Genomic DNA, 14814 nt, shown 5'->3' with positions numbered 1-14814 from the left:
TCTGTCCTCTACACCTCAGATCTCACCTGTCAAGTTGAAACTCCACGGCTGTACAAACGGTGCACAGGAGCGACAGGTAACTGAAATTAAAAAAAGCAACATGGAGTCTCCGGTGAAGGATTCCCCCGTCAGAGCGGGATTTCACCGGCTGGAGGTGCAGAAAACGACGTGGGACGTCCCGGAGAGATACACGACGCTGCGGTCGATCGGCTCCGGAGCTTACGGGACTGTTTGGTGAGTTGACCCGGGGAGGGGGCACCTAAGAACGGGCATAGTGACGAGGGAGGCGCGGCAGTGTGTTATGTGTCAAACCTTTTGGCGATAGTCTATTATCCTTAATTTTATTTAAGGAAGTCTAAAACCAGAAATTCTGGACGTTTTTACCACAAATAAATGATACTCTAGTGTTGAACACCAACCCATAAGGACATTAAAATGTTTTAAGACACCTCCAGCATGCATCGACCTGCTTCATTATTCTAGTTTTAGGAATGGATCTTTGATAGCCAACGTGTTTTGCATCTTAAATTGTTTTCTATAAGCAGTCGAAACGTAAGTAGGCATTCAGTCTGCATTCCTCTCCCTGTGCACTGTGCTGCTTGCAGTCCAAGAGGCCTAGATAACTCTGACATTCTGCCAACAGAAGCACTATTGTCCGCCTGAGGCGAGTCAGCAAGTCAATGCAGGTCCTCTGATACGACAAGAATCTCCAAAGCAGCCTACAGGAATCCAGGATATCTCAGGCATAGTGCGGTTGAATGACAAGACGCTGACAGGCAGGATCTTATTAACTGATACTGACTTATCAGCTCAGCAAGAGAACAAAAGAGAGGAGAACAAAAGAGAGGGGGCAGAAGAAGAGATTAGATCATTGATATCAGTGTTTTTATTTCAGATCTATATTTAGGATGGGTTTCTAATCTTTCACGTTAGTAAAGGGATCTCATTATGAGCAACAGATCACCTCTAAGATACACTTTTCTCCAAAAACACTCCAGCAGAAATACATGATTCTCACGTTGATGCAGAGCAAATCTAGAAGACAGAAACTTCAGTGGAGGCTGGATGTTCTGTCAATGAAGCAACTTTTCTTTTTTTTTTTTTTACCTTTATTCAGACAGGTAATGTCAACACGGAGGCACAGATTCACAATCACAGCAACACAACACAGCCCTGATGTGACCTTTAAAATGTGCAAATGAAGCAGAGGTGTGGAAGTCGGTACAGAGACGAAAACACAAATAGTAACATATGAAGTGGGAGTGGTTTGAGAAGGAGTATCAGGGCCACATTAAGGGGATTTTATTTTTAATTTTGTGATTAAAGTCATACATTTACAAGAGTAAACTCTCCAATTCATAAGCAAAAATTTGTATGCGAATAAAGTCGTTTGTTTGTTTGTCTATATTTATATTTTGTGCAGTTAAACTTTAGTAAAGGTTTCACACATAAATACATACTTCCTTGTGTAGTCTGTTATACAGACTGAGTATTACCTGCTTTAAAGGAGATATATGATGACAAATCCACTCTTACAGTGTTTTTGAACATATATTTGGGTAACCTGAGTGTCTACTGACCCACAAATTGTGAAATAAACCTATCCAGTCCTTTGTTTGTGGTCTGCATAAGTCTAACAACACAGAGAAAAATGCTCTGTTTCAAATGCGCTCTCCTTGTGATGTCACAGTGGGATTCTGGTAAAAAAAATCCCCTCCCCTCCCCTGGTATCTCTACCCATGGACTCCACCCCCAGCCTAGAGCAAAACTTTTGTGCAGGTCCACCATTTTTATTCTCGCTACAGAGGAGTGATGTCTACTGGGAAAACTCAGGGGGGGCTCATTACATTTAAAGAGACACACACACCAAAACGGAGCGTTCAGAGAGAGCTGGTTTATACAGGGTCACAAACCTCCTCTGGTGCTTGATTCATGTTATATTTTGACCACAGCACAGCACAGATGTTTCATTTAGACCACAGGGGGACTGTTTGAAAAGGTGGAGAAGGTTTGATAATATGTCCTCTTTAAAGCATTAGTTTGACAAGTCTCTAAATATCCGACTAGTTGTGTTGGGGCTTTACGTCTGCAGATTAAAACTACACATGCTTTTAGCACATCAGCGTCACATTGTGATGATTATCAGGACCCTGAAAAGATACTGTAAGAAACTGGGGCTTATCCGAAGAGAGAATCAGACCGACCTGTAGGAAATTGTCTCTTTTTTGGTAGAGAAATTACTTTGAGGGTTCTCCTTTCCTTCCCTCTTAGTTCTGCCATGGACCAGAAAACAAAGGAGAAGGTGGCCATCAAGAAGCTGTACCGTCCGTTCCAGTCACTCATTCACGCCAAGAGAGCCTACAGGGAGCTCAGGCTGCTGCGACACATACAGCATGACAATGTAAGAGAATTTAATGGATGGGGGAGGCAATCACATGACGCAAAAGATATATTATCTAGTATAGTAGTGCCATGACCCGCTGATGTCGCCATTATGTGTTTGTTTGTTCTCACTCAACAAAGAATCGGTTAGTGATGCAAAATCAACTGATCATTCAACAAGAGCAGAAACGTTGTCAGTGCTTCCTGACAGCCTGGGCGTGTTGTTGTGTGCCGCCCGAGCCCTCATGGTTCAGTATTGTCACTGAAAACTTGTGAGGGGACTACAAACACTTACAGGGCCACGTTTATCTCTGCCGATTTCCTGAGATAACCCCATGAAATTAACGTATTTATACCGTGTGTCTCTGTTCTATGGAGACCTCTGAGGGGGGAAATCGTGTGTCATCAGTTTCTGTTCTTGTGAAGAAATTATGGAACTATATTTTTATCATAGGCTCAGACTTAAAAAAAACACAAACATCCAATTTCAATCCAAGTACAGAAACATTACATGTATGACCCTGAAGCTTAACCCTCACATACTGTTCATATTCTCAGTCCCCGACCTGCAGTTCCCTTATTGTGTCTTTACCAACATTTGTATTGCAGGTCTATTTAGAATGTATAAGCAGCTGGTCTGACATTCATGAAAGTGTGATTTATTCTTGGAGAAAAATGTTCCCCGGGAACTCTGTCACTACTGTCCCATAACAAATACACAGAGCCATGGTCTTTCAAAGTCTCGAGATTCCCAAAAAAAACACTCTGCAAATACTCACATTTAGCAAAAAAAGGAAGGCCTGCGTTGTGAGTATTAAGTAGAAAATGAAATCTGCCAATGGGGAATGAACATTTCATTTGTCTAGTGTCTTGAAATTGAATCCATCCGTCCATTATCTAAAATGCTTTTCCCGTTCAGGGCAGCAGGGATTGGATGATATGATGCATGTCGCTGACAGCATACCTGTCTATCAGTCTACAGTCCGGCTTACAGATCGTGGAGCCGGCCGTGTTTTAAATCATGCTGGCTGTTTGGATGTAGCGTCTCCCCCTTGGTCTGCTGAGCTAACATGAGCTGCACCTGGGTCTCCTGTGTCTGCAGCACGGCGCTCTCTGACAGCTAGTTTAGAAGAAGCCTGTTGTTGTTCAGCTCGGTGCTTCGTTCCTGTCAGAGGCACTGCTCCTTGTGATGTCACAGTGGGATTCTGGTAAAATAAATACCATGGACTCCACCCCCAGCCTAGAGCAAAACTTTTGCGCATGTCCACCATTTTTATTCTTGTTACAGAGGAGTGATGTCTATCGGGAAGACTCGGGGGGAGGGGGGGGGGGGTCATTACATTTAAAGAGACACACACACCAAAACGGAGCATTCTGAGAGAGCTGGTTTATACAGGGTCACAAACCTCCTCTGGTGCTTGATTCATGTTCATATTTTGAACAAAGCACAGCGCAGATGTTTTATTTAGACCACAGGGGACTGTTTGAAAAGGTGGAGAAGGGGGATAATATGTCCTCTTTAAAGCATTAGTTATACAAGTCTCTAAATATCCGACTAGTTGTGTTGGGGGATTTATGTCTGCAGATATGAAACTACACATGCTTTTGGCACATCAGCGTCACATTGTGATGATTGCTTGTCAACAGGCAAGGCATGCACCTGCTTGGGGCCCCAGACCAGTATGGGGACCCCGAGGGCTAACAGACTTTAAACCAAAGCAGTGGCCCAAAATGTGCAAATTTTGCAATGGCTGTAGGAAACCTCCCTAAGGGCCCCTCGCATTGGACAGTGGCGTTACATTAATAGTCCCAACACATGGGACATAAGTCACAGATTGTTTTCTAAGATCATGACATAACATACAGGAATAAAAGCATAAAAGATGAGGTGACAGTCTGAGCCAGGCAATGAAAAATGTTGAATAATACAATACGCAGTAAAAAATGCACAATACCTGTGTTATATCGAATAGCGCTACCAATCGACATGTGCTACCATGCAGCTCGGCGTTTTTCTTCTATCGAGAGATGCTTCCTCTAAAATCTTCAATCAAGGTTTTATCACAGAGTCAAAACATGCTTCCTGTTTCCTTAAAGTGCAAATGCAGCGAGTACTGGGTGCGTTATTTGATAGCAGATTATTGTCCATCGAGCCTAGCTTCCCCTGAAATCTTCAATAATGGAGTACCAGAGCTTGCTCCCCACACTCTGACAATGCTCATGGAGTGAGTCATGAATTCAAAACAACAACATTACTTGGTAGAGGATACAGATAGTCTCTGCTATCGTTTAGCGCTATGGCTGCATTTTTTTGACAAGGCAGCACATCTCGTCAGAACACCGGCAGTCCAGATCTTTCCGTTTCAACGTACATACATACAAATAAATTCATGTGTTCCCTCTGTTTTTCCCTTAAAGGTCATCTGCCTCCTCAACGTCTTCACACCCGACTCCACTCTGGAAAAATTCCAAACCTTGTGAGTGAGGACACATTCTTCTGCTGGTTGTTGCAGCTTGTCGAGACCCTGTGTGCGTGTGTGTGCATGTACGAAAAGTTCAAGCAAGGAGAGTAGGCTGTTTTTTTCACGGCCGTTGTTTTGGGCATGTTAAATTTTCTCACCATAGCAACCAGCTCTTGTCATCTTTGGCATAAAGACCCCCTCCACAACCCCTTTACAATTTTGATGATATTTGACGATGATGGTCTTTCTGTAATGTTTTGGTCACTCACCGTTCTCCTTCTCTCTCTCTCTCTCTCTCTCTCTCTCTCTCTCTCTCTCTCTCTCTCTCTCTCTCTCTGTAGTTATATGGTGATGCCGTTGGTAGCCCAGGATCTGAGCCACATCATGAAGAAGAAGAGATTAACAGATCGCATCATTACATACCTGTTCTACCAGCTGCTGAGGGGGCTCATGGTGGGTTTATTTATTTTTTTCTTTAATGTGTACACTTACAATCTCTGTAAATAATAGGACAAACAGTAAGTAGACAGGCTGTGCCCTGGAAGAGACAACGAGGGAAACAAAATGTTTGCAAGATCTCGACAAACTTCTCCAAGAACTCGAGATCTCAACGAGAACATGTGTGAGATCTTAGTAAACCTCTGAGAGAACCTGAGAGACTTTTCTCAGTCTGTGCCCCGGAAGAGACAAGGACAGGAGAGAGAAACTTTTGCCAAACCGAGACAAACGTTTAGAAGTAGGGGCATGTCCACTTAGGGCTTCCATACCTCTGGAACATTTTTTATTTATTTCTCCTACAAGTGTGTGTGCTCTTCCTCTGTCCCTGTGACTTAGAGAAATTCTGCTGAATAAAAAACGTTTGCGAGTTCTTGCAAAAGTTTCAGTCAGGATCTCCCAAATGTTTCTTGGGATCAAACCAGAAAAATGTTCCCATCGTGTCTCTTTCAGGGGCGCCATACAATGTAGACAAAAACGTTTAGAGCTGATCACTGATTAGCTTAATACGCCCTATCTGTGAAATACATAAAAAAATAAACTCTTTATTGAAATGATTCAAAGACAAAAAACATGTTTATATTTATTTAAAACACTAAATTAACATTTAATTACTCAGGTGATGAACATCAAAATGGATTTCTTCACATTTCTTTCAATCAGTATCAATGGAAATACAAGGAAACAGCTCAGCAGAGTGATGTGTTGACCTATGAACTTACTCTGCACTCTCCCTCTTTATATACTCAAGGTCTGTGAATCACACCAGTACCTTTAAATGCCATTCACAGAAAGAATATTTGCTGTTCCACTTATTGTTAGTCAATGTGTAACCATGAGTGTTCAACAGAAAAGTCAAATGAAGCACGTTTTGAACTGGAAAAGCAGTCCAGCTTCTCTTAAGTGTCCTTTTGTCTTTGAATTAAGTTGTAAACCTTTTGACCCAGAGCTGTTTCCCCCTTTCTTATCTGTGTTTGTGTTTGCGCTGAGCACTTTTCTGTGCTGTAAGAATAGCCTGGATTTCACTCTAGGGCTGGAAAATACAGAGTTTATGGCCGGGCGATTACCTGTGTGGGTGGAGAGACTGCGATGTGTTTTAATTAATCAAACGTTCCCGTCAGGCCATTTCAATAGCTTTAGAGCTTTGCTCAACTTTCTGTAAATGAAGTGTTATGATAATGCGTTAGGAGGATTCACTTCAGTGTCTTTAGTGGTAGGAGGAGAAGCAGGGTCAGTACTGATGTCACACCTGAGGGGTGTGTGGTGCACACTCAGGGGTAAGGATAGCATTTAGCGGTGGGTTTGTGTAGCGGCATAACAGAAGTCTCTCTACTGAAGGAGCAGTCAGTAAGATGTGTAGTGAGTGAAATGATAAAGTGACCTTACTATATGATCAGACATTAAGGAAACATGCTATGTTGAAGTGCTGGCTTCTCCGACAACAATGCAGCAGCCAGTATGTCCTCCTTCTAACTTTAGATTCTGGTCCTGAATGCTCTGGATTTGTTTGGACCAGAGAAGGTAGGCGCTTTTAAGACACACCCCCACACGGCCGTTTTAGACGCCCCTCTGTTTGCCAGATATGAGAGCAGTTATCAGGTCAACAGGTGTTGCAGTGATGGAAGCGGGCAAGAGAAGTGGTTCAGATAGAAGTGATTGTACCCGACCTAAAAAGCCTCTGCATGTTTCTAATAAGCTCCACGAGCAGAAACGTGCTCAAACTAGGATCAATATTGGAGATGCTTTTGAAAAATGGAGAGAGGTTAGAACACAGAAAGGTTTACAGACCCATGCAGAGCTGGATAAACACTAAAGCTACAGTGTCCACCACATGGTGACCTGTGTGAGCATGGACTCTAGAGAGGAGGGGGCAGGGGGAGACATTGTAGAGACATTGTAGAGACAGCTCTCTACAATGTTTAGAATTTGGACTGCAGTAGGAGTTACATATTGCTCCTTTAATGTTATTTTAATATGCTTGATTTGTTTTCTTATTTACAGTACATTCATTCTGCAGGGATCGTCCATCGGGTAAGTATCTTAAACTTTTTTTATACCCTACGTACTGAACGTGCGCTACTTATTAGCAATCTCCATTTTCTTGCTCCCTTATATAAACTGTATGTCGTCTCCTTTAGGGCTCACTTGTCATACCAAGCAAAGCTAATGGGTTGCTAATTGAAGCTCACTAAAATTATGAGCTGCAATAGCCAGATTGATTCCTTTTAGGAGAAACAGGCTGCAAATTTAGAAACGTGCAAAAGTCCAAAACAAATGGAACAACGGAAACATGCTGCAAAGCTAAAACAGATTTCTTAACGGCAAATTCACAAGTGATGCAAAGTTAAAAAATAACACACTTATCCAGCAAGCTAATGCAAAATAAAAATGTCTAAATCAAGTCGTCACAATGGACGCCTTTTTCTCCTGCTGAGGATGCTTTGGACAGCTGCAGCATGTTTGAATTGTGGGCCACCGTACACTACACTATAACACTGTGGGTTATATTCATTGGTGGGACTCAAAGTGTGGAAAGGATTTGACCGCTGACAATGCTCTCCAATTGAGATGTAAGAGTCCATCTTTTCATTGAACCTTGAGCGAGAGAAGCGACTAAGAGAAGTTCCAAACTGTTACTGTAGATATTTCCTTTTGATTGATTGATTGATTGATTAAATTTATTTCAGACATATCAAATAAAATCAAACATATCAAAAATACAAAACAAAATGAAAAGCACGAAAATACAATAAACAAAAAACAATGTTCAAATTATTTCACAAAAAAAGAAAAAGAAAAAGAAAATTGCATATATTCAATTGATATGCCTGAAAAGGAGTAAGAAGAAGTATAAAACTAATCCTACCCCTTTTCCACAGCTCAGTAATTAATATTTATTCAATTAAATTCCTGTGTTCCTTATAAGCTATCTATATACAATTTGCTATACTATTATTACTATTATTTATATATATGTTTTCCTTCTTAAAGCTCTCCCTCATCCCTGTACCTTTTGAAAATCATTGCTTTGTACATTTTTTTAAACTGGATCATGTTTGGACAATGCTTTAGCTCCGTGCTCATACCATTCCACAGTTTCACACCACTAATTGAAATGCATTGACTTTTTAAAGTCGTGCGAACAGCTAGCATCTTAAAATTTAACTTTTCCCTCAAATTATAACCCCCCTCTCTGTCAAAAAAAAGTTTTTGAATATTACCTGGTAGCAGTTTGTTTCTTGCTTTGAACATGATTTGTGCCACTTGATAGTCAACCAGGTCAATGAACTTTATAGTACGGGAATGTAAAAACAGGAGGTTGGTGTGATCATAATATCCTGCTTTATTGATTGTTCTTATGGTTCGTTTTTGAAGTGTAACTAGTGGTAGCAGTAAGTGGTCCCTCACACCTCCACACAGTAATTTAAATAAGGTAAGATCATTGAACAGTAGAGAATATGCAATGATTTGTGATCCAATATATGCTTTGCTTTACACAGGACTGAGATGCTACGTGACAGTTTAGATTTAACATGTTTTATCTGAGGTTTCCAGCAGAGCTTGTGGTCTATTGTCACACCCAGGAATTTATTTATATATACTCTTTCAGAGTTAACACCATCTATCTTAACATTTACGTCATTATTTAAATTACAATTTCCAAACAACATGATTTTTGTTTTGCTTAAATTCATTGATAATTTATTATTGTCAAACCACCTTTTTAATTTGCTCATTTCAGATGTAATTAACTCCAGAAGCTGCTGCAAATCCTCTCCCGTGCAAAAAATATTTGTGTCATCCGCAAATAACACAAATTGTAGAATATTTGAGGTTTTACATATATCATATTTATAGAGAATAAAAAGAAATGGGCGCAACACTGACCCCTGGGGGACACCATAAGCAATGTCCAAACAAGATGACGTGTATTCACCCAACTTCACAAACTGTTGTCTGTTATGTAGATAGCTCCTCAGCCAGTTTAATACAACCCCCCTGATACCATACCATTCTAATTTATGAATTAATCTGTCATGATTTATTGTATCAAATGCTTTTTTGAGATCACTAAAAACACCAGCATAATTCTTTTGGTCCAGGGAATTTGTGATTTTTTCAATTAGCTCAGTGACTGCTAATGAAGTGGATCTGTTGGGTTTGAATCCATATTGGCTGTCAGTTAGTAAGTTGTGTTTATTGATAAATTTGTTAAGTCTGTCAGCAAAGAGTTTTTCTAAGATTTTTGAAAATTGAGGAAGCAGTGAAACAGGCCTGTAGTTTGTGAAGTGGTGTTTGTCTCCAGTTTTGTACAGCGGTATGACTTTTGCAATTTTCATTTTTCTTGGGAATTTACCAGTTTTAAATGATAAGTTACAGATGTGCGTTAGTGGTTTTGCAATTCCGTGAATGACCTGTTTAACTATTCTCATGTCAATGTCATTATAGTCAGTAGAAGTTTTGTTTTTACATTTATGAACAATCGATATAATTTCACTCTCTTCCACTGCTGTTAGAAACATTGATTTTGGATTAATGTCTATGAAATCATAATTCTTGTCGTCAGATCTCACAGAAACAGGGATTTTTTCAGCCAGTATTGGTCCAACATTTACAAAATAATTATTGACGCCATAATTTTGATTTATTAATTCATTTTTTAAAGTGTTCATTGACTCTCTTCTGTACTTGACTGTACTCTCCTGTTTTTCCCTCTTGTAGTTGTTATTGAAAACTATAAACACTGGCAGATGGTCACTGATGTTGATCATTAATCCACTTATTGTATTATTGTCTATAACGTTTGTAAATATGTTGCATCTATTAGTAATAAGATGTATTGTGTTTCAATTCAGGATCTGAAGCCTGGTAACCTCGCTGTCAATGAGAACTGTGAATTAAAGGTAAGACCACACCAGATTCATGGGGTTCTTATTCGTTACATCTTAATGAAAATATGTTCTAACTTTGAAGTCAATATTCAAACATCCAACACTGTTCATCGCCTCTCGTTGTGCAGAACAGTCAACACACACTTCTGTGTAGTAAACCTTTATTTGTATCTGTTCTCAGATCCTGGATTTTGGCCTGGCCAGACAAACAGAGAGTGAAATGACGGGTTATGTGGTGACGCGCTGGTACAGAGCACCTGAGATCATTTTCAACTGGATGCACTACAGTCAGACAGGTAAGAAGAGCTCCTTCCTTTCATACCAACAGTCCGTTTTAGACTGTTGAAAACAAACCAAACTAGGAAGTTGAAGTTATTTGAATTTCTATTATTAAGATTCTTTCTTTACGCCTCCCCCTCCCTCACAGTGGACGTGTGGTCAGCCGCCTGTATCCTGGCTGAGATGATCACTGGACAGGTGCTTTTCCCAGGACATGACAGTATCCTTCAGCATTTATCACACTGCATTTTAATAAAGCTGTGTTATTATAGCTGTCAGAAGCTCATCCCATCTAAGCCAGGCTCCTGAGTGATCCAGAATTTATAAGAAATGGTGCAAGATGTTTCAAGATGCCCCCTGGTGCACGCTGCACAGGGGACACAAAACATTTTGCTTAACTGTACCATTGCAATGAGCCTAAAACCAACAGCCTGTTCATAATCCAAAATAATTTATTTTTAAAAATTATTCCCCAGAAACACAAGTCTATAAACTTTATTGTGACGGAGGGCAGCTCTCTTTTTATTGACAGTATTACCTGCCGACACCCATTTAGAGGGTGCAGAGGTTAGTGGTACACACAAATATTTGCGGGTTTGTAGCGACCCTGTGCCTCTCCACTAAAGCAGTGGGCTGCTGTCTGCAGAAAGTCTACCTCTTGCATGTTTCCATCTCCTGAATCGCACCCTGGCCCGTTGCTTTTGCCACATTACAGTTTTCACTAACTGAAGTCAAGAGTGCCTGCAATGGTCAGGTTACACTCACAGCGCCCTCTGCTGGATCAAACTGTAAACTACTTCAGACATGGCTACTATACTGATAGATTGAACATTTTGAATTTGAACTTCCTCACACAGGTTCAAATGAATGTTCGAACTTTGAATTAAGAATGACAGCCCTAGTGCCCACTTTCTTCTGAATCCGGGTTGCAGAACGCTGCAGGGCTGCCAGGGGAGGGCTGCTCTCCAGTGTTGGGAGAAGAGAGTCTATGTAAGAGATTTCACCGGCTTACTTACAGGCTTGAAGCTGTCTCGCTAAATTCTTCGTCTCATATCGAGGAACTATCACAAGATTTTTAGAAGCCGTTTAGCTCCCTCTGCAGACTTACCCTGGGACTACTCCAACACACGTTTACCTTATGATCTCATGACCTCATGATAGACACTACAGAAATAATAACCGCGTCATGTGCACAGTGAAAGAAAAAAATGAAAGCCATCGTATGCCTTTTCAGTATTTGATGACGGTTTATATTTGCTGCAATTTGTGAGGCCTCCTTAACCCGAGTGTTCAGGTATTGATCAGCTGAAGAAGATCCTCCGTCTGACAGGAACCCCCGACTCCTCCCTGGTTCAGAAGATGCAGAGTAAAGACGTAAGTTTTGTCTAATGGGTGCAAGTTCATATTCAAGCTAATATTAGCACTTTTAATTCTTCATATTTTAATAATAAAGGTTTTTAAGCCAAGGCAGTGTGTATCAAAATTTTGGTTGAAACGGTAAACATCATATTTTGTCTATGCTTACATCATGTTCTATTTTCTGTATTTTAAGCACATGGTGTGGTTTGTTTCAGGCACAGTCATACGTGCAAAGTCTTCCTCAACAGAAGAAGAAAAACTTCAGGGAGGTGTTCCCATCCATGGAGAAAAATGGTGCTCTTTGCTTCTCCTTCGTTTAATCTTAATTTCATAAAACAATAGCATTTTCTTTTGATTTTTCAGTTTTTCCTCTTTGCATGTTTCTGCAACATTTTGTCTTCAAGCCTAAACCATTTTAGCGTGACCTGGGGCGGCTGTGGCTTGTAGTAGAGTCGGCCATTTCTCAACAGGAAGGTCGGAGGTGTCAGGGGTCCAGCTCCTGCAGGGGTCAAGGCACTTAACCCCAAGTTGCTCCCGCTGCTTCTTCAGCCACATATGAATGTGTATGAATGGGATTACTTAATACTGATTGACACCTTACTGTACATAGAAGCCTCTACCTTCAGTGTGTGAATGCGTCGGTGTGACAGCTGAAAACAAATGAATCAACATTATTCTGATCATTTGACAGTCATTCCATCAGAAAGAAACCGTTAGTGTTGATCCTAAATGTAAAGCACATTAATGAAATGTTCTCTTCTATTTTATTCCATGGCTAATAATCAGATATATTTAATTTGTTTCTCCTTGTCTTTTTGCTTCCAGCTGTAGACATTCTGGAGGGGATGTTACAGTTGGATCCAGAGACCAGGCTGACGGCTAAGCAGGGACTGTCGCACCCTTTCCTGGCTGAGTTTTACGACCCAGAGAGCGAGCCGGACTCAACGCCATACGATGACTCTTTCGAGAGCCTGGAGCTCGACGTTGGAGAGTGGAAGAGTAAGTATGGAGGCTGGAGGTGACTCTTTAGAGGGATAGTGAGTTTTACAATGCACCAAAACCAAGTGTGTTAATGGAATATTTTTCTATCCATTCAGGTCTCATCCACATGGAGATCATGACCTTCGATCCTGACAACCCCAGTCAGACAGCCATGTAGGGCGCCATGATGTGCTGCTGCCACCCGCTGTTACAATGCTTACACATACGCTAAAGGTCAATGACACTGTAGAGCTCACGGGTTCTGTTTAAAGGAGATCAGTCCTGAACTGAGCTACTGAGGTGTAACGTCCAGGAGTGACCTGGCTGACACTCTCCACATAGTTGCTGTCATCATCAGCAAAATGATCTGCAGCCAGACCGGACTGCGATTAAACCACTTCCTTTATTAAATCGTCACTGCAATAACATAGAGAAAAGTCCACAGCAGAGGCAATCATACTCTCTTCGAACATACTGTGATGAAACCAGCCTTGATGCCGTAGTGGTCGAAAACCATTATGCCCTTTCAGGATCACACACCTGACCTCGATAGGGATTTTCCTCTCATGTTTAGCCCACACATTACATTTCAATTAACTGCATTCAAAGAAACATTTAATTTGGCGCTTACACACCAGCCCCTTATTCTTCCTGTCAGGATGATGCAACAATTCAAACAACAAATTAAAACAGGCAAATGTTACAATACATCAAATTAACCCAACTCCAGAACAGACCATTCTGTATTCCGAAGATCGTTTCCCAAAAGTTCTGTCTGTGAGCTTGTGGTCATACTGGTCCTTTTGCATTTCATCCATTTTGTCCACAGAAAATCTTTTTTTACCTTGACTGAAGGAAACTTTGCATTCAATGCAGCACTGTTTCTATTCAGTGGACTCCGTACATTCCACCCCAAAACAGTCTTTATGGCATGCATCCATCCCTGCAGGTGTAGATGACCTCCCAAAGTTTATGTTTTCTGATATACTGCTGCTAAAATGCATTTTACTCTAGTGCAGCTTCACTTCGTATGGTGGCCTGTACAGGACAAGAACTGAGTTTAAAGGTGCGTTTTGATTTGGTGTGATTATATTAAAGTATAAATCTATATGCAAGAAGACACAGATTTGATGCATGACGTCAAAACCTGTAAGAGTGGAGAATACAGAGTCTGGAGGTGTGATTCAGGTGATGCGATTGCATTAAAGTCTTGACATTAAAGAGTTGACATTCTTTTGAAGTCCTGAAGATGCATTGTAAATATTCCAACCAACCTTTATTCTGAAAACTAGTTTTGTACTTGTCATGTATTCTTGCCAACAGTCTTGTCAAAGCATGAATATATCTACTTTTATTCAAACATGCATCAAGAGTTTTTTATTTTATTATTTAAGTACTATTATTATTGTATTCTTTGTCATTATATGCTTTAGCAATATTGTCACATTCAGGCCTATAAAGCTTAAATCTGACATAAAAATAGGAAAAAGATGTTAGATCTATGATTATGGATAGAGTGACTAATTGAATGGTTTCTCATTGATGATATATATATATATATATATATATATATATACTACATCAATGAAATTTCCCGATTTGGAAAGCAACTTATTTACAGGAAAATACCATTTGGACCACTGAGCATGCGCAGAAACGGATGGAGCATTTTATCAGGGCAGGGGGGTAGCGTCAGGGGAAGTTGGTTTTCATCCAGTGACGTCAGACGCATGGTGGGATTCGTGGGAAGTTTGAGCAACGTCTGATGTGTAAAAAATGGCTAAATGGATGAGAAACATTGCTTATGGACTAGCATTTCACATCGAACAAACAACATATATGCTGATGAATTGTCCGGGTTGACGAGGATGAAGTTAAAAGAGTACAGAAGCTGGTTTGAGGCTTTATCCACCACTTTGATGAAGGTAAGACAAACTGACGTCATGCCCACAGGTCCGTCCTTA

The 14814-nt window shown here is 40.6% G+C and overlaps 1 protein-coding gene across 1 annotated transcript; it reads left to right on the top strand.

Annotated features, from left to right (window-relative positions):
- Window positions 1-14214, top strand: zgc:171775 (STKc_p38 domain-containing protein). The gene is made up of 12 exons (XM_020630312.3): window positions 1-234; window positions 2272-2401; window positions 4801-4859; window positions 5186-5297; window positions 7341-7370; window positions 10196-10243; window positions 10413-10527; window positions 10659-10730; window positions 11805-11884; window positions 12085-12163; window positions 12695-12868; window positions 12967-14214. Exons 1-12 carry the CDS (start codon window positions 101-103, stop codon window positions 13026-13028), a joined length of 1095 nt encoding a protein of 364 aa, XP_020485968.1. The 5' UTR covers window positions 1-100; the 3' UTR covers window positions 13029-14214.
- Window positions 14215-14814: the final 600 nt, after the last annotated feature.

Source organism: Labrus bergylta, chromosome 12 (genome assembly GCF_963930695.1).
Source record: "Labrus bergylta chromosome 12, fLabBer1.1, whole genome shotgun sequence".
Taxonomy (NCBI): Eukaryota; Metazoa; Chordata; class Actinopteri; order Labriformes; family Labridae; genus Labrus; species Labrus bergylta.
Note: the sequence above shows the minus strand (reverse complement) of the source record. Positions and strands in the feature narration are given on the sequence as shown.

Excerpts from the sequence above, each read along its gene's own strand:
- zgc:171775 (XM_020630312.3), top strand. The coding sequence starts at position 101 with ATGGAGTCTCCGGTGAAGGATTCCCCCGTCAGAGCGGGATTTCACCGG. Across the intron at positions 10,731-11,804 it reads GCTTTTCCCAGGACATGACA|GTATTGATCAGCTGAAGAAG; the intron begins GTATCCTTCAGC and ends CCGAGTGTTCAG. Across the intron at positions 12,869-12,966 it reads CGACGTTGGAGAGTGGAAGA|GTCTCATCCACATGGAGATC; the intron begins GTAAGTATGGAG and ends CTATCCATTCAG.